Genomic DNA, 24,483 nt, shown 5'->3' with positions numbered 1-24,483 from the left:
TGTGGCTCTTTACGAAATTCTGGTACTTCTGGGTATGGGGAAAACATACTGTACCATGCTCTCTCACAACGCAGTGCTCTATGTCTAAAGCTGACCAAAAACCATGGAATCCAACTTGAATGGATACAAATGGAACAACATTTTAAGGTAGGGCTTCTCATTCAGGTATGGTAGATTTAGCGAAAATTTAGATTGTGCAATCAGATTAAATAGTGCATAAGCCAGCTACCTAAACCAAGTGGTACAAAGAGGAAGCAGGAAGGACACTAAATGCAACATTTGAAACTGAAGAATGCCTGCGTAGCAATGCAAACATTTTTTGCTTTCCAACATGTTATATGAGTTAAATATTTCAATTATTACTCAAAATATGTGTTTAAAAAATGTCCTATAAATGGGGGGGGGGCACCTAAATGTGATTTTTGTAAGCTGATAAGAGCAACAACGGTATATCAGTTTACAAAATTTACAATACTGAAAAGTAAATCCTGATGGGTTAACATGCTTTCCTAAATTAAAAAGTATGATAAACCGGTATTAAACCCAAAAACCAAAATGTATTACATTGTAGCTTACCAACAACTGTATTTGTTTGTTGTTTTTATGTCTTTATTTTCACCTGACGGTCTGGCCAGTAAGTCCATTATTTTATCAACTCCCTTTAACAGACCAAACTGTTCATGAGATGTACTGTAGCATGTAGAGGGTTGAGACAAACAATTTAACACTGACAGGGGTGCCTAGAATGGCCATCTTTTTTATTTATTTATGCAAAACTTTTATCCCCCAAAAAAAAAAAAAAACTGTTGCTGTAACTGCTTAAAAAGTGTTATATTGAGTTCAGCTTTAGTTTGTTAGTAAAGTCCATCTAAATCTAGTGCAGCCACCACATTTAAGGATTTGTAAACTGCAATATGTTCCATTTTAGTTTTTGAGTATAATACTGCTTTAAATACTCAGTGAAGTGCTGTGGATTTTGTTGGTGTTTAATCTTTTATCGTTTAAAAGCAGTGGCCACCATTTGTGACTTCCATCTACTGGCAGGTTGAAGCACAACATATAAATTATTTGAACTGCCCAGCAGCACTATGTGTTCTTTTGTTATGCTCTGTACAGAACCTTAAATGTCTTGCGTAAAAATGTAGTAATAAAAAAGAAAAGAAATTACGAAAATTTGTTTTTCTGTCTGTGCAATCACAGTTGAGCCAGTGAAGACTTAATACATACTTCGAGAGTAGACTCATGACCCAAATTATAAAATCTTAGGAACTTTAAAACCACTGTTATGGTGTGTAAATGTACCTACATTATTCTGATTTGCTTTAAGACAGCCCACTCATTTTAAATGTGCTGTATATCAGAAGGCTAAAATGTGACAGCAATCTTTAAAAGTATAAGACATGTGTCCAATGTAAATGCCTCTGATCTCACATACAGATTGTGTGTGTGTGTGTGTGTGTGTGTGTGTGTGTGTGTGTGTGTGTGTGTGTGTGTGTGTGTGTGTATATATATATATATATATATATATATATATATATATATATATATATATATATATAAAAATGTGCATTTGTTTAATAATATAGAAGAACAATGTACAGTATCTAGACATGAGGAATATGAGTTTAGCAGTTCTTAATCAATGCAGTAAGACAAAATGCTTTGGGCTTGGGCTACCAAACCTTCATCGCTTGGCACAAAGATTTTTGCATGGTGTCTGATGACCTCATCTTGTCTAAACACTGTTGAAGCAGTGTTTCAAATTTAGGTAAAAAACACATGTAAAGTGCCCCTATCATTTTGTAATTAGCAATACTGCACAGGAGATCCCAGTTACTGTTAATTTTTCATTAATGAGCCAATTGCACTTCCAAGTTAAAGGCACCTATTTAAGCTCTACCTCTATTCTGTTGATGTATTTCTAGGGAGTGATAAGAAAGTTTTTTTTTTTTTACAATTCTTCATGTTCTAAAAAGCAGAAGAAAACAAATGTTGATGAGACCAGGTGATATGAAACTTTTACTTGTTTTCTAGATGTAGTTTTATAGAGCATCAGTTCCGGACAAACTTAATTCACAATAACCTACACTTTTTATATAAGATGGGTTTATGTAGGTCACACATCAAATATCTTAAAGCTTTGAGACATAAGTAGAAGTGTAAATCACAGTCTACCTTACCATTTATGGCATTCTGTTATTACAGATGACAGGTGGTTCTTGATGGGGTTCATAAAAACAATTAGGGTTTAAGGGAAGTAAACATTTCAAAACCTATCAGTTTCTGAAAAACACCAAGCCCTTAAAGCCCAAATCTTGCCCTTGTCGTCTTACTAATTGGTGTTTCAAAAAGCTATTTTTAAACACAATGAAAGCACCAATTTTTGTCAAAGAACTGAGCTTGAGTCAAAGTTTACAATCTGCTAATCAAGTTCCTGAAAGCATTTTAACTGGCAAACATCAATTCCAAAGACCTGAACCCTGCATTCTGCATATTATTTAGCAGAGGGCACTCATAAATGCAAAAAGTACTTAAAATCATATATATTAATACTTGTGTCTCTGGGCTGCTGTTAAAATTAAAGGTTTTACCTAGTTCACAGTTCTTCAGTGGGTCAAAATGATATATGGAGGACATGAAAATTGACTGGACTAGCACCTTCAAACTGGGCTCAAGTGTGATTGCACATACATGATCTACAATAAGCACCTCTGCAAGCACCAAATCTCCAGGCTTTTGAAGCAGAAAACAGACTCCATATCCAATAGAATTTACATGATACTGTGTAAGAATGATAATGCTGAATATGGAATGTACTGAGGTCAGGCTGTCACCTGAGCACAAATGGGGCAGATTTTGCTGGCCAGCAACAAACTCCATTTGCCTTTCCTTGAGAAAATAAACATAATGGACAGAAATAAATAGACTGAGTATATATACCCCCTTTGGCTGCCAAGTCACACCAACTACACTTATATAGTTTGCAACATCTCCACTGGCAGCTAAAAGAGTGAACGTCTACTGCATGCTAAGAGAACACAGAAGCAGTTCTGGGCTGTTAAGAAGACATGTACTTCTTGGCAAACTTAAAAGCACCCAAGGATGAAATAAAGACTTATGCAATAGAGTTGCTAATACTACAACTCTCCTTTTCTGGAAAATATAAGAGGGTAGGAAGGGCAGTGAAATCATCAACTTTCTGAATAGTATCCTTTACCTATTCTCCTTTATGCTTGAAAAAGGTTCATACAGTACTCATTGCTCTCATAAGGAAAGGCAGTCTTTGCATATTTTGATGGGAAGTGAAGACTTAGTTGTTTATGGAAAGGAAATTGCAATTCATATATTTACAGATTTCCTGACAACAAAGATATCTGGGCACCTATCTGTCCAATGTTCCACTCTCAAACTAGGGATAAAAAAAATAAAGTAGGTCCTTGCTTTGCTGCTAGAGTCTACTCTTAGGAAAGCTTTTCATGAGTTAAAATATTGTTAGTGGGAATTACTTCTACAGGCATGAGAGTGTTAGTGAGGTCATGATGTTTAATGTTCAGGCCTGGTTTGATGTGATCATTCCACTTTATCCCACTGTGGTTAAATGGGTGTAAGTACAGGGCTCTGCACAGGCCAGATAAGTTATTTTGCTCCATTTTAAAAAAAAATACGGGCAGCTCTAGTGAAGCAGAAATTCGATGAACTCACATGCTGAAAAGGGGACATATTAAGTCCTTAATTATAAACCTGTTTCTGGTGCATTAACCAGCATTCAAACAATCTTTTAAGAGTCTGTTTACAGATAAGAGCACAAGATAGGTAATACAAATTGATCAAACATTGATAATTTCATTACCTTTATATATACAGAATTTATCAAAAAGGTGGGCTTTAATAAAATTATCAACTGATTGAATTTTACAGAAAACAGACTGAAAATTGTGTTTAACATAAGCCCAGATCTGCTTCTTTACTACTCCCATGCAGTTGTTTTTAAAGGATCGAATACAGTCCAGCATACAGAAGGTTGTGACATGAACTCAAAGCATGGGCTCAGGAGGTGGGCGTGCCGGTGGTGGTCCTGGAGGCATTCGCGATGGCGGAGGACCTGGAGGGGGCTGTCTTTGTGGAGGAGGCTGCTTTGGTGCTTCACTGGGTGGATGACTTGGAGGCTGACTTGGAGGCTGACTTGGAGGCTGACTTGGAGGCTGACTTGGAGGCTGACTTGGAGAATGGTTTAGTGTTGCAGCTTTGGGAGGTGGTTTATAGATAGTCTGGGTTCCATCCGCTTTAACCCTGGTGAAATTAATGCAACGCCCCTGAAACAAGTAGAAGACATCAATGACAAATCCAGATATATAAAAAAAAACACAAAAGGCAAATCTAAGGACAGTTCCACACAAAGTACATTATTTATTTTTGCGTAGAGTAGGGCAGCTGTGAAAAAGAGTTGTGTTTGATACCAAGGCAAATTTCTTGGGGCAGGGTATGTAATGTTGAATTTTCTAGTCGATTCGTCATAGTATTTAGCCAACAATGCTGCAAGCCCTGAAACTTAAAACTCAGTCTGTCTCAGCTGACACAATGGAAGAAAACTTTTGTGTTGGTACAATATTGTTGCTAGAGCTGTATGGTTTTCCGAGTGGTATGGTTTTCCCAAAATCTATGTTTGCACAACCTTCCTAGTCTGGGCAATACTTAGATCATCCTGGTCTCATGGGCTCTGTTCTGGTCTATGCAATCAGTCACCTAATATTATGGAGGTCATGTATATACAGTGCCTTTAAAAAAAATTCATACCCCTTCAAATTTTCCTGATTTTTTCATGTTGCAACCAACAACTTAAATGTACTTTATTGGGATTTTATGTGATAGACCAACACAAAGTGGCCCATAATTGTGGTTTGTATTTGTATTCAGCCCCCTTTATTCTGATACACCTAACTAAAATATAGAAGCAACCAAGAGGCCCATGGTAACACTGGAGAAGCTCAGATGGGAGATTCTGTACACAGGACACTTTAACTATTAGTTGTGCACTCCACAAATCTGGCCTTTGTGGAATAGTGGCAAGAAGAAAGCCATAAGAACTCCTGTTTGCAGTTTGCAAAGAAGCCATGTGGGGGACACAGCAAACTTGTGGAAGAAGGTGCTCTGGTCAGATGAGACCAAATATTTTAATTTTCCTCTGCAGATTGCACCTAAAGCTACGTGGTGTGTGTACTGCCTGTGTCCTCTGCAGTGTGCACCTAAAGCTACGTGGTGTGTGTACTGTCTGTGTCTGTGCTATTTTTCTCAATGATTTTCATCCATATTGCAGGGACCAGACATTACATTTAAATAACTTTTTTCTTATAGTAATCTCATTTTGTGCAGGGACAGTTCTAAACACATGTCACTTCACAGGCATACTATAGACACCCAGCAGGTACAATATTTAAAGGAATTTTTCATTTTTTTTTATTTAAGCATCATTAAAATCACTGCTCCAGAAAAAACGACCGTTTTTAAAACTTTTTTTCTCAAACACATTTTACGACAATAACTTGCATATTTTCTTAGGAATTGTTACTGCTCTATCTTCTCCCTCCCCCCCCGCACTGAGATTCAGCATACCAACCTATTCTAAATCTTATTGTTTTGATATTTATAGACTCCCACTACATACCTTCTCCTGAAGAGTGGCAGTAGCCACGAAATGCGTTGAGCCAATAAGATGCCTTCTTACATACATACCGCTACTGCATTACCTACTACTTCATACACCGATTGGACTACACCAACCAATCACAGTTATAACCATCATGGAGATATATTCTAAGGATACTGATTTTGTATAATAGTATATTTACATAATGTATTTAATGCGCCCATTGGGAGCCACTTAGATGCCCCTTTTGTATATATACAGGAATATCATTACTACCTATCAGTCCCCATACCTAGTAGAGTGTGCCAGCATATACAAGTTCTATCTTTCTATTATGGAGACACGCTTCAATTGAATTGGTTTGTCCTCTTTTGTTCTACTGTTTTTATATATGAACCCAATATGTTATTACTCTTTATTACCATTTATTGTTATACAATCATGTACCATTCAATTTTTGACTACTATACCATGTATGCTATGTCACTATTGTTTTTGTTACATTTTTTTTTTCTTTGCGATTAAAACATTGCCTGCCAATTGCTGCTATGCAATGCTCTCATGCTAACATTTTTGGGTTCATTGTATTAGATATCTGCCCTATTCAATTAAGTTGTGGCTCTCCTGGGATGCATGCTTCATCCAAAGTCCCACCCTTGTCTTTTTCTGTTCAAATTATCGGGGATGGAGGTACTCGGCTGATACCCGGTGCCTCATTTAAAGTCCCAACCTCTTTAGTTTAGTTTTTTAACATTGCATATTAGGCATTAAAATGAGCACTTTTGAATTTGAACGTTTGAGTTCCATAGACGTCAATGGGGTTCCAACTGTTCGCACGAACGGTCGGTCCATTCGAAGGTTCTGGTGTGAACCGAACGGGGGGGTGTTTGGCTCATCCCTACTAAGCATACAGTCAGAGCTACAATGGAATGGTTTTGATCAAAACATATTCATGTGTTCAAATGGCCCAGTCGAAATCCAATTCAGAATCTGTCGCAAGATTTGAAAATTGCTGTTCACAGACACACTCAATCCAATCTGACAGAGCTTGAGCCATTTTGCAAAAAAAAGAATGGGCAAAAATGTCACTCTCTAGATGTGCAAAGCTGGTAGAGACATCCCCAAAAAGACTTATAGCTGTAATTGCAGCTAAAGGTGTTTCTAAAAAAGTATTGAAAATCCAAGCCACACTTTTCAGATATTTATTTGTAAAAAGAAAAATGAAAACCATTTATCATTTTCCTTCCACTTCACAAGTATTTGCCACTTATTTGCCACTTTGTGTAAAATCCCAATAAAATACATTTACTTTGGTTGTAACATGACAAAATGTGGAAAATGTCAAGGGGTATCGATAATTTTTCAAGGCACTGTACTGTATTTAAAACATTCCTGCTGTTTCCTCATAGGGCTCCCTGTTAACTCCATTCTGTTTTACCAATGTTTGTCTATATACCTAGTAAATGCTTTGAATATCCTTAATGAAAGAAGCCATTCACAATTGATTTTGATAACTGAGGCTGGCAACATAAGAGCCAAGATTTTAAAGCTTGCTACAATCACATGAATTAAATGATCCTATAAACACCATAATAGGTAAAAAACATAACTAAACCCAATAGAAAAAACTGATCAAGTTATGGGCTGCTTAAGTTTACTCCCACTAGTCTAAAAAACAAGATATTGTTTAAAGTACAAACAATCAGAATCAACTATTCACCCTAAAATTGTTTGCACAACAAACAATAATGGCAAAAGAAAATAATATTTTCTAGTAATCCTTTGTTTATGAGCATTCTGATATTCACTGAACTTTTGTCCAATTTGGTGGAATTTTCGGTTTTTTTTTTTTATATATTTTCAGTAAAAATTTTTAAATGTGATCATATTAGGTCTTATAGAGGGTTAAAGTCTGGCATATAATCTTCTATAGCATTTCTGCTGATAAAAATGTGCCAGGGTCCAGATACTCTGAGCTGGGTGTAAGAGACAATTTGCCTGCTCATGTCAGGGCCTATTAGCTGCACTTCATGTCCCTTGAAGCCCTTTAATATATTCTGGTGCTGGTCTGGGTAGCATTAAGCATAAGGATTGTCTGTAACCACCAGATATGAGATTTAACCATTGTAATTTCTCGACTTTCAAATGAATACAACATACAAGCACATCTGGTCAGTACATCAATGTCTAACTATCGCAGAATTTTCTATTCAAACTAGCAAATGCACAAATACCAGTGTTGAGATGCAGGTACCAAAAATGGCTTTGTTATATTATGTATCTTTAAAAATGTACATAAAATTCTGTTGATCTTCCAGAAAAGGCTATCTTATACACAGATCCAGCAGTTGCTTCTACAACTACACAAATTAGTCCTATGCAGACAGACAGTCCTATGGCATCCCTCTTACCTTATCTCCTGACTGAGGTCTCATTAAGGATACTTGGTCATAGCCTCTTCTTAGCAGTGCCCAAATAGCATCCAGTTTGCCCTGTAATTAAACATAACATTTTATGGAAATTTATACAAAAGTAACATACTGCATGGACATAAATCGCCTTTTTTGCAGATATAAAAAAAATCCAGTAATTATTTAAAATTATCACCAAATGCCTGAATAGTTACAACTACGCAATAGTTTTTTCTCTCATGCACAGTGAAAGGAATGTTCCTTTTTCATTGATGTACTATCATATTAAAACATTTTAAGCTAGTATGCTTGTACATTTTTATAACTGTACTGTAGTTATTTTTTTATCAATAGCAACTGACATATTGTGACACGATGTTTATTAGGTCCATTATTAAAGACATTCAACATCCAGTTGGCTGGAATTGAGAGAAATAGAATTGGTGGTACAAGAAGAGCAATTGACCAGACGTGATGCCTAACCTCTCCGCAAAGGTTCTTATTTATCCAGGTCATGGTAGAGTGAGGCCCCGTACACACGGCCGAGGAACTCGACGTGCCAAGCACGTCGAGTTCCTCGTCGAGTTCTGGGATGAAGCCGCCGAGGAGCTCGGCGGGCCGCCTTCTCCCATAGAACAACGAGAAAATAGAGAACATGTTCTCTATTTTCTCGTCGAGCTCCTCGGCGGCTCCATCGAGCCAAAACTGTACAGACGACAGAGTTTCTCGGCAGAATCCGGGTTTTGACCGAGTTTCTCGGTGAATTCTGCCGAGAAACTCTGTCGTGTGTACGGGGCCTTAGAATTACTTAGTCACGTTCAAATGGACTTGTTCTGTTACAGAACAAGTCCAGCTGAATGTAACTACCTACTATTAGCTATACCTTGATGCCCAACCTGTTATGACTATGACTGTGGCAAATGGGACAAAAATAGTCAGCTTTATTGACTCCTAAAGAGAAACCATTATGAGATTAGGTGTATAATGGTCTAGTCCAGGGGTCTCCAAACTATGGCCCTCCGGTTGTTCGGGAACTACAATTCCCATCATGCCTAGTCATGTCTGTGAATGTCAGAGTTTTACAAAGCCTCGTGGGACGTGTAGCTCAGCAGCAGCTGGAGGGCCGTAGTTTGGAGATCCCTGGTCTAGTCTATCAGATGGATTCTTTGACTCCTTCAGTGCTGTAGATTGGCTGACTTTGTGTGATAGAACTTTGACTTTTCAGCAGATAGTCGAAATGTACATATTGAGTGTCCCCGAATTCGGGGGCCCTCACCCAAAAAATTTTTTTTAACATTAGATTGGGCCTAATTACGGGAAGCAGAATCGGATGTTTTGTTTAAAATCAATGCAGTACTTACCGTTTTACAGATAGATGTTCTCCGCCGCTTCCGGGTATGGTCTTCGGGACTGGGCATTCCTATTTGATTGACAGCCTTCCGACGGTCGCATACAGCGCGTCACGAGTTGCCGAACGTCGGTGCGGCTCTATACAACCCCTGCGCACCGACGTTCGGCTACTTTCTGAAACTGGTGATGCGCTGTATGCGACGGTCAGAAGGCTGTCAATCAAATAGAAAGGCCCAGTCCCGCAGCCCATACCCGTAAGCGGCGGAGAACATCTATCTGTGAAAACGGTAAGTACTGCATTGATTTTAAACAAAACACCCAATTCTGCTTCCCGTAATTAGGCCCAATCTAGTGTTAAAAATTATTTTTTGGGGTGAACCTCCACTTTAAGGCTCTTTACAAAAAGAATGCAGATATGTGCAGACCAATGGAACAGCATACAGTATCTACTAATTATTTCTGAAAATTTCCAAGAATTATGCAACACGGTATTTTCCTCTCCAATCCTTTAGTGGGACAGATTTATTATATAACAAATAACCTGTGTACTGCAGAAAGAGATAGCATTAGAGATTAGGTTTCCTCTGTTCTGCCTTCTGTAAACAGGCTTCCTTTACTGATGTAATGACTTCTTATACAGTATAGAAAAAGATTGATTACTGTTGCCCTTGGATGGTAATCAACATCCTTAATAGATTAATATGCCACGTTCTAGTATTATGTAAATAGAAAACAATTCAGGAGGAATTGAAGGAAAAATTGACTTTGTAGGCACATTCATATAAAAGTACAAAATGTAATGTTTCACAAAGAAATAACATTTAAATACATAAGAAATAGAAAGAGAAAAATGTTAATAAAAACAATACAATACAATGTTGAGAACAGCCAGTGACCCTCTAACAGGAGTTACTCAAAAATAATGTAAGTAATTGGCTATAGAGATGTCTATATATTAACTGCCTATATTGAGTATAATTATCTCCTCAATAGGAGGTCCACCGGATCCACATTGAAAGTCTTGTGCTCTACATGTTTCGCGATATGTAATCGCTTCATCAGGAGCCTCTAAATTGTATAGCTGCCTTTGGCAGCTCTATAAACTCGTTTAAAGCAGCATCACAAAAATTTGGTGAGCGTTTCACATTATAATGTTTATGGTTTGACTCTGTAAAACCAAACCAATGTTATTATATCCGACAATTTAACTGAAACTGTTTTTCTCTTTATACAATTTAGAGGCTCCTGATAAAGCGATTACATATCGCGAAACATGTAGAGCACAATACTTTCATTGTGGATCCGGTGGACCTCCTATCGAGGAGATAATTATACTCAATATAAGCAGTTACTATATAGACATCTCTATAGCCAATTTCTTACATTATTATTGAGTAACTCCTGTTACAGGGTCACTGGCTTTTACCAACATTGTATTGTATTGTTTTTATTAACATTTTTCTCTTTCTATTTCTTATGTATTTAAATGTTATTTCTTTGTGAAACATTACATTTTGTACATTTATATAAAGGTGCCTACAAAGTCCATGTTTCTTTCGATTCCTCCTGAATTGTTTTCTATTTTCTTATACAGTATATCTTCCTGCATAAATCATAGTGTAAAATAAATCTGGCAGGAATATTAACCCTCTTTGTCATAGTTGGGACACTTGGGAAAATGCTGTGAACTCATGTACTGAGATATCACTGCTCCAAGTGATACAAGTAGCAGGTTGGTGGTTCAAAATCCCTAGAATGTATTCATTAATGTTTTCTGTCAGAATAAGTTAATCTATTAAAAGTCAGAGAATATACAAAGATTTTTTTTACCTTGATTGGACTGTACCATTTTCTCTCTTGTGGGCCACGGCGTGCTGAGGGTCTCTTTGCCTTTGGTTCCCAGGGTTCATATTCTTGTTCTGGAAGTTTAATAACTGCATTTTTGGGTTTCTCCAGCTTGGCACCCTCTTCAGTGGAACCTTTGCCACCCCATCTTACCTATCGAAATAATTTTCCAAAAAATTCAGTTATTCTTCTTCATAGATATCGGGTAAAACTGGAAATATACTCAATGGCCATATTATTAAGACCTACTCATTAAAGCTGAAGTCCAGACACCACCAACCCAACACACAGAAATCCTGAGGTACTACCAATGAGGTACTTCCATTTTTTAATAATGCCAGCTAAGTGTATGCTAAAGCTCTGTGAGTGGTGATATAGGAGGTATCGGTGACAGTGGAGGGTGTACTACCATCACTGTAGTGCCTCTGTTCCCTGTGATTGTCATTCATTAATATTAATATCAATACATCCAGTTCAGTTCTAATACAAACAGTAAATCTTGTGACTGTAACCTAATTCACAAAGCATGCAAACATGGTCAGTAGGTACATTTGGTGTTTAAATTTTAAAAAGTGGAAAAGGTTTTGTTTTTACTGTAAGCAACTTTGATTGTGGAATGATTGTGATGGATACATTACTTCAGAAAATTTTGACTTTCTAGAATTTTAACACACTAGTTTGTAGAGCTGGGGCCCTCAAACTTTGTAAACAAAGTGCCATTTCACTGACCATAACAATAATTGGGCACTGGACTGTGGTCAGTAGGAGAAAAATAATGCCTCAACATCAGAGGTCGGTGGCTTATGTTGGTGGACGTGAAGAGTACAAAGACAAGTGTGTCTTGCCTACAGTCAAGCATGGTGGTGGGAGTGTCATGATCTGGGGCTGCATGAGTGCTGCCGGTACTGGGCAGCTACAGTTCATTGAGGGAACCATGAATGCCAACATGTACTGTGGCATACTGAAGCAGAGCATGATCCCCTCCCTTCGCAGAGTGGGCTGCAGGGCAGTATTCCAACATAACGACCCCAAACACACCTCCAAGACACTGCATTGCTAAAGAAGCTGAGGGTAAAGGTGGTGGCCTGGCCAAGCATGTCTCCAGACCTAAACCTCGTTGAGCATCTGTGGGGCATCCTCAAATGGAAGGTGGAGAAGCGTAAGGTCTCTAACATCTACCAGCTCCGTGATGTCGCCATGGAGGAGTGGAAAAGGACTCCAGTGGCAACCTGTGAAGCTATTGTGAACTCTATGACCAAGAGGGTTAAGGCAATGCTGGAAAATAATGGTGGCCACACAAAATAATGACACTTTGGGCCCAATTTGAACTTTTCACTTAGGGGTGTACTCACTTTTGTTGCCAGGGGTGTACTCACTTTTGTTGCCAGCGGTTTAGATCTTAATGGCTGTGTGTTGAGTTATTTTAAAGTGGAGTTCCACCCATAAATATAACATTACACCAGTAGTTTTAAAAAAATGTCATTAGTCCTTTAAGAAAAACATTTTTTTTTTAGATGCCTTCAAAGTGTTGTTGCTAGGCAGAATAGTTAATCTTCCCTCTTCCTGCACCTAGGTGCTTAAGCTTCCTAACCTACACCGACTCCTGGGAATGTAGTGGGTGTAACTTTCCAGGAGTCTGTGCACTCCCCAGTATCATGTAACTTGGACAGTACAGGTGCTGAAACCTGATCTGAAACCTATTACACTGCTTGTGAAGCACTGAGCATGTGCGAGATCTGCAAGGCTGAAATCCAGGAAGTCATACAGTCTGGCTTCATGATTCCGACACTTAAGATGGCCCCAGTCAATTTCTATTTTATAAAGTGTCTAAATGCTGTAACAACCTAACAAAACGGACCTTAGTTTACAGACTAACTTTACTAGAATACATTAAGCTTGTGTATTACAGGGGTATTTATATTTAAAAAGTGAAATTGTGGCCGGAACTCCGCTTTAAGTGAACAGCAAATTTACACTGTTATACAAGCTGTACACTCACTACTTTACATTGTAGCAAAGTGTAATTTCTTTAGTGTTGTCACATGAAAAGATATACTAAAATATTTACTTTTGTGAGATACAGGCATACCCCACTTTTAAGTACACAATGGGACCAGAGCATGTATGTAAAACGAAAAATGTACTTAAAGTGAAACAATTCCTTTTATTTACTTCTAGGGTATAGTGGAGGGTCAGGGGCTGTAGTGGGGGGTGTCAAGAGCTGTAGTTGAGGTCTCAGGGGCTGTAGTGGAGACGTCAGGGGCACACTGGAACATGGCGGGGTATGCTCTCTGAGCTTCAGCTGCTTCTACTGCGGCTGCAAAATGTCTGTACAGTACTTGTAAGGTACTTTACATACACTCGCGGGTATGTCCTTACTCGCGAGTGTATGTAAAGTGAGTGTACTTAAAGCGGGGTATGACTGTACTGTATGACCATATACTGTATATATGAATTTATCCATATATTTACCCATTTGTTGTTTTGTTTTTCATTGGTCAGTCAGTACCCTTTCCTGTATTCGTATATATGCAATATATGGCTGGCCCAGTTTTAAACAAGATATTGTTTTTTTTATCTTTTTATTCTTACTTTTAGTTTTGGTATGAAATAATCCTGGTGCCCCTACATATTTTTTTGCAGCATTTTCTGTTTGTAGTCCTACTGGTTTTATAGAGAAAATTGAACTTGCTGTGCATGGGCAGGCTTGAGAAAGAGGAAGGGGATCCTCGAAATACATAGCCACGCCCCCTTGGCACCTCTCTGTGTCTGATGTCACTCCTGTGTTTCCCACACTGTCGGCAAATTCCTCAGAATCCTGGATAGACCCAGGCGGCGTATGTAAACACATATTCTGGATTGGATGTCCACTTCCTGTTGCAGATACAGAGCCAGGGCCAGATCCACATACATGTAGAACGGCGCAGCGTATCAGAGATACACTACGCCGCCGTACCTTACCTGGCGTTGTTTCGAATCCTCAGCGAGTTTGCGCCGTAAGTTACGGCGGCGTAGTGTATTTCTGGCGGCGGATTTCAAATTGGGCGGGTTGGGGGCGGGTTTCATTTAAAAGAAGTGCGTCTCTGCGCTGAATGAAATGTGCATGCGTCGTCATGAAATTTCCCACCGTGCATTGCGCTAAATGACGTCGCTAGGACGTCCTTTTTTTTAACTTAGGCGTGAGTTACGTCCATCCCTATTTACGGACGACTTACGCAAAAAAAAAAAAATCAAATTTCGACGCGGGAACGACGGCCATACTTAACATGGCAAGTCTATGTATACGCCGCAAAATACCATCTTTAACTATACGCCGGAAAAAGCCAACTACAGACGACGTTAGAAAATGCGACGGCCGCACGTACATTTGTGGATCGGCGTAAATCGCTAATTTGCATACCCGACGCGGAAAACGCCACCCAGCAGACGCCAAAGTATTGCATCTTAGATCCGAAGGTGTATGAAGACGTACACCTGTCGGATCTAACCCAGAAGCCGTCGTATCTTGTTTTGAGGATTCAAAACAACGATACGACGCGGGAAATTTGAAAGTACACCGGCGTATCAGTAGATACGCCGGCGTACTTTGTCTGTGAATCTAGCCCCTAGTGTCCAAACTGGGCTGAGACTTTGTGACAAGTGCTTTTTGTTCTTCTATATGCAAGTTGCTATTTATCATTCTTAACAAAAAACATATTTTACATTACATCTAGATTGTTTTTTCCTTATTTCCTTCTTCAAAAAGAGATGTAAAAAATATATATATATTGAAGCTGGCAGTTGCATTACTTGCTGTATTATAGTTACAAAAGGCAGGCATTTGTCTGTGAATAACTGACAAATGAACAAGAAACGAATCCCTTGCAGCTTTATATAGGGTTCATCTGTCCCTGAATCATACTGAAATTTTTGAAGATTCACAAGCGTTACCACACCTCTTTTTTAGTGCATCTGAAGCAGAGACTACAAAATATTATTGGTGGTGGGTTTGGGAGATCTGTTAACTTGTGTATTATCAGCCTCCCAAGCTGCTGAAACTTAAAATAAAAGCATCAGGGCCCACATACACCAGTGTGCTGCTGTAAAATGCACATTACTACAATTCAGAATGAGCCCACCAGTGCAATGCATGGCAAAGCAATATCATGTATTGTGGTGTGTTTTCAAAAATGCTGCATGCTAAATTTTTAGTCTGCAGTGGTGTGTTAGCCAGTCTATTTGTTTGAATTGACTGCCCAGCATAAAATCTATTAATAAGCATGCACCCCAGCAAACTGGGCTGGTGTGAACAAATTCAGAATATGCTATGCTTTAACCAACTTTGCTATCAGATAACTATGGGAAAGTTATACGATCTGCTTGTAATCCAAATACTTATGTCCATTACAAGCTTTGAACAATACAGTATAGGGTTGGTTCATGAGTAACAAATCAGCTTCAGCAGCTGCTGAAACATTCTAAGTGGCATTTTTGCCTAGAGGAAAATCAAGTTCTTATACCAGCTGTCACAGAAACAATACATCATCTGTCCTGCTGTCTCATAGAGCTAAAGATTTGCCAATAAAAGGGTCTGAGCAGTTGAGCTCGGTAGATATTCAGCCAGAAATTTGAATTTGAGTAGCAAATGTGCTGGCTCAAAAACAGCACAGAGAGCCAATGTAGGATCAGGAAGGAATATACATTTAACCCATTGAAGCAAATTGTACCATGCTTTAAAGTTTTTTTTTTTTTACCTTCCTCTGGATCAACTGTAGCTATAGGATTGTGTAAAGGAGGTTTTCTACTCATTTTTTCTCATTTTTTTTTTTACTTTCAATACATTTTTATTGAAGAGTTTCATCATAACAGATAGATATAAATAATCTACTTTTAGCCACTTGGACTGTAGCCATCAATGTCACAAGTACATTTATATATTTAACAAGAGACAACGCAAATGTACTGAATAACAAACTAGTAAAATAAAGCAGATCCAAATTACCTGTATTTTTTTCTAACCATTGAACTAAATCAAGGGTCTCCAAACTGTGAACGGACGTTCACTGATCTCCCTCCCTGCTGATGGGATCACAGAGCCTGGGAAACATGGCGGAGTAATACACAGGGGGGGAAATGGCAGGGTGTGTGGAAGCAATCCAGCAGCTGCACAGCCTTTGGATTACTTCCATCTAAAAAGCTGACAGTTGGCTTGTCAGATTTACATACACTCCCGTTGATTGTGAGTAAAACCCCCGAAGCCACCAAATATCGAATGCAGTAAATGAAACTGAAGATGAACTCAAACTATTGACAAAAAGGGGCGAGGGGAGCTGGGCACTGCCGGTGGTGGACATATAACAAAGCAAAATCTTTTTGTAAACGGGGAGAGTACTTTTAATAGGACTTCCAGAACAACATCAAAAAAACACCAGTCCTTCAAATGTCATGATTGGGAGATGCAGTTAAGCTGTATATGGTGTTATAGAACAGTACAATTCTCAAGCACATTGTCAAAGACACTGTATTCAGGCATCACAAATTACAGAGTTTATAAGGTAATACAAAGACACAGGTCAGTGCAGTTTAACTTATGTGTGTATATATGATTTTTTTTGTCCCTAACAATTCCCATAACCCTGTATCTGTTCCTAGTTCCTAAATGTCTTTGGAAGTTGTTGACACGCTCAGCCAGTACCACTTGCTTGCGGAGGGAGTTCCATATTTTATCTGCTCTAATATAGTTACTGAAGTCATTTTTGATACATTTTCACATTGCAATCATATTTCCTCTTCTTTATAGTGTCTCTTCTCCAGAATAAATAACTGTAATCTATGTGATCAATCCTCATAGCTGAGGTCCCCCATTTCCCTAAAAATAATTCAGTAACACCTTTCCTGCAGATCGGTGACCAAAACTGTCTTGTCAGGGCAGAATTATTTATTTCCTGGATTTATGCCCTTTTCAACGCATGACAGTTTGTGATGTACAAGCAAAACCAGATCTCCCAGGAATGATCTTTCATGAATCCATGCTGGTTGTCACTTATGATACCATTATCACAGACAAATTTCTGTCCCTTACCATTTGCTCAAATATCTTACATGCTATTGATGTTAGGCTGACTGGTTTGTAGTACCTTGGTATACATCTTGATCCTTTTCTGTAAACTGGCACCATTATTTTACACAGAATGCCATCATTGCTCTTCTGTGGCAGTGAAAAACCCTGTGATAGACAATATAGGAATATGGGGAATATGTTTCACTTCTACCTAATAAAAAGGGGAAAAATCCCAGAGTGATCCCAAAATGGCTCACTTTGAGGATGCAGTGCAAGGGAACTCTTTACGGATAGTGACTGGAACCCACCCCCCCCCCCCCATACTGGAAATATAACTGTGGGAAAATCTAAGACAATAGGCCTTGTTAACTCCACAGTTGGTCTTTGGCAGTGAATATTTTTCGCTGGAACAGTCAAGGGTTCCCTGTATAACACATCACCAAATACTTATGCTGGTGAAACTGACATAGATGTTGGGAAAATACTAAAGCTGACACATATCACATCAACCAATTGTGATTTGATATAAATTAATTACAAATGCCTAGCACGCTGGTATATATCCCCGGACATAGCACACCACTATCAAAGGGAAACCTCTAAATTTTGTTGGAGGGGCTGTTCGGAACCGGGAACTATATCGCACTTATGGTGGACTTGCCCAAAAATTAAAACATAGTGGAACAAAGTGATATTAGTAACAGAGGAAATTACTGGAATTAAAATACCAGAAGAGGCGTGGGTATGCCTGTTTCACAGGACTAAAATGCCTATCAAACAGTACATGAGAACCTTACTTCCCCATTTCCTAAACGCAGCGAAAAGTTTTATTCCCAGACAGTGAAAGGATCCTAAGAGCCCTACGGTGGGGAACTGGCTATGTAAAATAAATGATATTTATTATGCAGAACAGCTAAGGTTTATGGGGGAGGAAGGAGAAGGGGGATTCAAACTGAAATGGCAAGACTGGTTAAAATATGAGCAGACACAGAGATTTGCAGAAAGGATGGTATAGAGCAGGAAGGGCAATAGGCAATGGGAGACATGACACGAGATGGTTGGTCGGAGAGAAGAGGGTGGGTAGGATGGGGGGGGGGGTTGGGGTTTTCTTAAAACTGAAAAATAAAGTATTCTTGTATATTTTTTTGGGGCCGGTACAAGCTACTTGATTGTGATTGAAATATTGTAAGTACTTTATACCTAATAAAGAAAAAGAAAAAAAAAAGGAGAGAGCTATGGGACTTAGCTCTTTGAAAAGAGATAACAAATTACAAAAGAATAATGTACAAAGAAGCAATAAATTTGTCTAAAAAAATATATGTTTAAAAAATCATATTAGGCCATTAGTTAAAACTCACAATCAATACATGTTTATGTCACACAATATTAGTGCATCAGTTTATCAAGTGCAAATTGTCTGTGAAAATGACATTATTTTGAATTTTAGGTCACAGAAATGTAATATATTACCCGCTTTGTTTGGTAATAATATAAATGCACCAGCTGAGTTTGTTTTAACAATTAGATGAGGATACTGCAGAAAATACAGCTGGGTAAATTGGGTAGCAATGTTGTGTGAGGATAACAGGCTGATGTAGGATAACATAACTGGTGTATAGCTATCTTTGGGGAGTAGCTTAGGAATTGACAATTGAAGAGCTAGCTATCAATCAACTGTAGCAGACAGGTATTATATAAATCTGTGCATACAGGAAAAGAACCCAATCAGATGTACCCCAGCACTGAAATTCAAGCATAGTTTGTTAAAATAGATGTTTATAGCGATTTTGAAGCGCTTTGGAAGTGCCTCCCATTCATTTAAATGGACAGGGGCGTTTTTGAAGCACTTTTTAACGTGTCCCAAAGATGCCGCTTGCAGGACTTTTTGCACCGTCCCGCTAGCACACTGCCCCAGTGTTGAAGCACCCATTGAAATGAACGGGAAGCAGTTTTCACTTTTCAGGTGCTATTTTTAGCACAAAAGTGCCTGAAAAGCACCTCAGGGTGAAATAGGTCTACAGGATAGGAGGGTTTAATTCAGCTTTAAGGTTGTTAGCAGATCAGCCTCTACAAACTCAGCAGTGTCTAAAAAAAATTACTAGAAATGGAGAGCAACTAAGCATGTGCAGAGCAGGGCAAAGCAGTGTATTACTGGATTTTAAACAGTATACACTTATTTTTAATGTTTTATATATGTAGCTGGCTTCTACATTATAGCTGGCGCTGCTTTCAATTTAGAGCGAAGTCTGAGAGTTAGTTGACTCAGACTGTATGATTTTTCACAAAATTTGGACTTCTGTTCCAGCCATGGCTGTACTGTGAGTGACCACTATTGTTGTCTAGGGTGTCGTTCTCACTCCAGGCCAAGGGTGGCAGCAGTCAGGTCAAGGTGTTTTGAGTGTTCCCCTCCAGCAGCCAATCAGAGGGAGTTGATCATGCCGTTGTGCATGCTGGGGAGGAGTACTTAACGGACAAACGTCATTAGGTCGAGGTCGCCGATCCTGGGTCTGTCGCCCCACCACCCGCTGTGTGGCCCTCCTGGCCGGGGGTGTGTGTTCAAGTGTTCCTGGCTCCGGGACCATGTTGGTCCGGGGTTGTGATCTACTGAGTAGGCCTGGTAGTCAGACTGGGTCTACTTTTGCAGAGTGGTCCTGTGCTGTCCTTCCTGAGGGAGGAAGCTACTCGATGAAGAACCTGTCTTGGAGAGCACCGAGCAAGAGGCCGGTATCTCAGGAGAGGCCTTGAACTTCATCGAAGGATGCACTACTACTGAAAGGCTGATGGTCGCCTGTCAGTTCTGAGTTCACAATAATTTACTCAAGAGAGATCCGGGTGCCTAATCCTGTGCTGAGAGGATTCTGGACCGAATATATCTCCACCTTTGGGAAGGTCTGTGGCAGAGACTTTACCAAGTTTCTGTGTGTCATCCTGGCTGCTAGGTTAGTGAGAGAGGCCTATCCAGGTGCACAATACCCACTCTGGCTCGAGTGGCGACGAACGCTACGTTGCTGGAAGCAGGAGTGTTTCCGAACAAAGTTATACACCTGAACCTGTTACCTACCTCTTCAACTTCTACCTTCCACCTCTTCAACTACTACTTTTATTCCTTGTACCACGTTGGGTAAATAAAGCAAAGAAAAAGAAGCCTAAAGTGTGGACATTGAAGTTTTTCTCAACTCTCATCTGATACCCTAGACGGCGAAGGATTAGAGGTAACATGCCGCCCAAAACAAACCAGCAGCTCCTTCGGGGGTAGTGCTACATATAGCTAAACCCAGGGCTTTTTTTCTCAAACACTAGGTGCTGGAACTTAACCATGACCCCCCCCCCCCAAAACCCCTCCACCTACACACACCCTCCAAATCACATCAAATAGTGGGTGTGGTCAGTCAAATTTCACAAACAGTAGGAGGGTCTTAAAGGGGCATTAAATACCAGGATTGCATTACATACAGAGTGCAGAGTTTAGGGGAGCTACACACAGAGAGCAGAGCTGTCACTTGTAAACACATAAACCGGACTTCTGTGTTTACAAGTGATTGTGGTGAGCAGCCCCCCCCCCCCAAGGGAATGAGCCAGAGGTGGTGGTACTGAGTTCCATTACGTTCCCCCTGAAAAAAAGCCCTGTCTATACCTGCTAAAGGGGCCAGCATGAAGTGATCTAGCAGGACTTAATTTTCTGCCTAAAGTTCCACTTTAGGCTTTGCCTATGACAGCTAAGCAGATTGTCTCTCTGGCTTCTAGAAACCCTGCCTATTTACTGTCTACCAAGTGGCTAGCACATAACAAAGCTCATATTATTAGAAATTCTAAGCTAACTGACCTAAGGTCAGGGGCCAGGAAGTGCATTACTGGTAGTTGGTTGCTATGGTGGTAAACAGCAGCAATGGTTCGCTGAGTTTGTGAGCTGCAGATGTTTTCTCTGAGAACCCAAAGCTCATCCCTAGTCACTACTGTGCTCCTAGAAGCATGACGCATAGCAGGAGATGCATACATCTTACACAACCAGGTTTTTGTAGGGTAACCTTTCAATTTTTTTCCTTTAATCCAGGGTTAGGCAACCCTTTGAGCCTAGTGTGCTGAACAATTTATGTAAGAAATTTGAGAGTCACGAAAGTCACAAAAATAATTTTTAAATGGTGGTGCACTACAATAATAGTAATAAATGAGCAATAAGGCTATTCTGTTTGCAGTACTGTATAGTCAACAGTTTGCAAAGATCAATGGTTTTACAATCACAGTGACTGTAGTAATAATCCCCAACAAACTAACCCAATGACGGTGAGCCAGAGCGAAATAGTTGCTCTACATTCTGTAGAGAGTTTATCAAAGCAGAACAGAATTCAAATACAATGCACTTCTATTTAGTAGTTCACCTTTGACCACAGCCTTACTGTGGCATTCTGGAAAGGCCAAGGGGCCACAAGGATCTTGCATCTTTAATTTGTCTGACTTTAAAATATTCATGTTTCTAACCACAACTGCTACATGTTGTAGTTGGTACAATAATAGGAGCACATTCTCCATATTTACCATGAAAATGTAACTTATTCTTAATACTCCACAACTTACCTCCATCCTCTTAATGCCCCCTACTCCTCTTCCTCCATAATAGGAGGCATCCACTGTTGGCCACTTCTTCTTAGGCAATCCGTCCTCATCATCAGATTCCTGTAGTAAAATAGTAATTAATTAACAAATGGAATGGGATATTTTCACTTGCATAATCTATAAAAGGAAAACCAATGTTTTAGGTAGATGTCAGCAGGTTCAATTGGCCACTAGATTATATTAATGTATTGCTTGGGAACAAAAGGATATAGCAACTTTACAAGAAGACTTTGATAAAATAGAGGGGTGGGCAACTACATGGCAAATGAGGTTTAATGTAGGAAAATGTAAAGTAATGCACTGGGGCTACAAATATGAATACAAGTTACACGCTATGGGGAGAACCTCTGGGGGATCAAGGAGGGAAAAGGTACTACTGGGAGTCTTAGTAGATGACAGACTCAACAATAGCTCTGATTCCTCCTGTATTGAATTGTATTGTAACTATTCTGTCTGCCCTCATGTTGTAAACCGCTGCGCAAACTGTTGGTGCTATATAAATCCTGTATTATAATAATAATAATAATAATAGCATGAAATGCCAAGTTTAAGCAAGCAAAGCCAACAGACTATTAGCATACATGTATAAAAACAAATGCAAAAGGCAGCGCTACATAAAAATAGATATCAATCTACAAGTGCAAAAATAGCAGTAATCTTCAAAGAAAAACAGATGATTAGTCCGCAATCAATATTTAGTGAGAGAGTCCCATCTGGTTATAAATCCCATTTAGTCCATTCTCCACGGCAATCTACCACCAACACCAAAAAATACGGGAGGATGAACTACCCCTGTTGAAAATACTCTTACCAGACTGAACTGGGAAATAAGCCTCAATCAATAATCACAGGTGTCACTTAATGGATGGATATCTCCTCAGTCTCACTCTGCAGCTCAGGAATTTTATCAATCTAAAAAGAATGCGCACATTTCCAGATCATTTGAAAATCTACCAGCATCTACATGAATAGGAAACCTTCTCAGATCGCAGACTAGTGCAGAACAGAAAAATATGTTTTGTTTCGGATAACAAATTCCCATGTTGAAAAAAAACTGCCCTTTTTCATATTGCCCCCATCCCTCTGCGCTCGCGCACAGAAGCAAATCCAAACGTAAGTCTCACACGCATATGTAAACGGTATGGTATTCGCACCACACATGTGAAGTATTACCACAAATGTACGAGCAAGAGCAAAAATTCTAGCGCTAGACCTCCTCTGTAACTCTAAACAGGTAACCTGTAAAGGAGTTTAAAGTGTCGCATATGGAGGTTTCTAAGTACCGTAATTTGTCGCCATTCCATAAGTGTGCACAATATTGAAGTGTGACATGTTGGGTACAGTATCTATTTACTCTGCGTAACATCATCTTTCACATTTTACAAATATAAATCTCTGTTAAAAAAATAATATATAATGTTTGGGGGTTATCAGTAATTTTCTAGCAAAAAACAAACTAATTTAAACTTGTAAACAAAAAGTGCCAGAAAAAGCCTGGTCCTTGGCATTACATGCTATTGCTGAGTCTGTCATAAACTAGAACCCACAGATCGTTTACCATCGATTCCCTAAAAGTTTCTACCCTTAGTGAGTAACTTGCATTCCTATTTTAATTCCAAAGTGCAATACTTAAAATTTTTCTACATAAAACCTTACCTGATGGGTGGCACTGGTGGGCACAGATAGGCGGCACTGGTGGGCGCAGATAGGCAGTACTGATGGGCATTGATGGGCAGCAGTGATGGGCATTGATGGGCAGCACTGATAGCCAGCACTGACTGGCATCACTAATGTCCACTGATTACTGGCACTTGTGGGCACTGATTGCTGGCAGTGGTGGGCACTTAATTGTAATCAGGGCACTGATGATCAGTGCTCTGACAATACCTAGATGTCCTCTGCCAGGAGATGCCAGAGATTGGCTCTCCTCACACTGTCAGCGTGAGGCGAGGAGCACCAATTACCGTCATCTCCATGTTTACATGTGACCGACTGTGATTGGACACAGACGATCACATGGTTAAAGAGCCGGGGCCGTGCTGTGCCCTAGCAACATGGCACGACCACGATCGCCACGCTGCACGCCCCCGCGGGCGCATGAGAGCAGTCTTTCTGGGAAGCTGTCATATGACATTCACCCAGAATGAGAGCCACACCACCCCACCGTCATTTGACGGTGGGCAGGCAGCAAGTGGTTAAAGAGGAGCTCCAGTCTGTAAAAAAAAATATTAAAAAGGACACTTGCCTGTCCAGCGATCCCGCAATGTCGGCAACCCGAGACAATTCATCAATCGGCAGTGCAGGCACTGGCATTTCCTACTGCTCATGAGCGAGTTGAGCTGTGCTTTCTGAATGGTCCTGCCATCTTCTGGGACCTGTATGTGTCCCAGAAGGCAGCAGGAGGGACGAGGAGGGGTCCGAAATGTCGTAGAACACCGACTGACAATTTTACCTGGAAGTGGGAATGGGTACCTGTCAAAGCCAGGTACCCGCCCCCCCCCCAAAAAAAAAGTGCCAAATGTGGCATAGGATGGGGGGAGGGTACAAAGAAGCAGAGTTTCCTCTTATGGGTGGAGCTCTGC

The 24,483-nt window shown here is 39.7% G+C and overlaps 1 protein-coding gene across 3 annotated transcripts in view; it reads right to left on the bottom strand.

Moving 5' to 3' along the window:
- Window positions 1–1,992: 1,992 nt before the first annotated feature.
- The window catches only part of ANTXRL (ANTXR like), a 198,702-nt gene continuing 176,211 nt past the window's right edge, over window positions 1,993–24,483 (bottom strand). For 2 of the 3 annotated variants that reach the window (XM_040320826.1, XM_040320825.1), the window contains exons 15-18: window positions 21,863–21,961; window positions 11,236–11,403; window positions 8,056–8,136; window positions 1,993–4,313 (exon numbers count right to left, since the gene is read on the bottom strand). In XM_040320826.1, the coding sequence (XP_040176760.1) occupies window positions 4,035–4,313; window positions 8,056–8,136; window positions 11,236–11,403; window positions 21,863–21,961 (627 nt within the window). In that variant the 3' untranslated portion in view covers window positions 1,993–4,034. The remainder of the gene's footprint in view (window positions 4,314–8,055; window positions 8,137–11,235; window positions 11,404–21,862; window positions 21,962–24,483) is intronic. The other variant, XM_040320827.1, reaches the window with a different exon arrangement.

This window comes from Rana temporaria, chromosome 8, assembly GCF_905171775.1.
Source record: "Rana temporaria chromosome 8, aRanTem1.1, whole genome shotgun sequence".
NCBI lineage: Eukaryota > Metazoa > Chordata > Amphibia > Anura > Ranidae > Rana > Rana temporaria.
The sequence above is the reverse complement of the archived record's forward strand: the minus strand, read 5'-3'. Positions and strand labels throughout refer to the sequence as shown.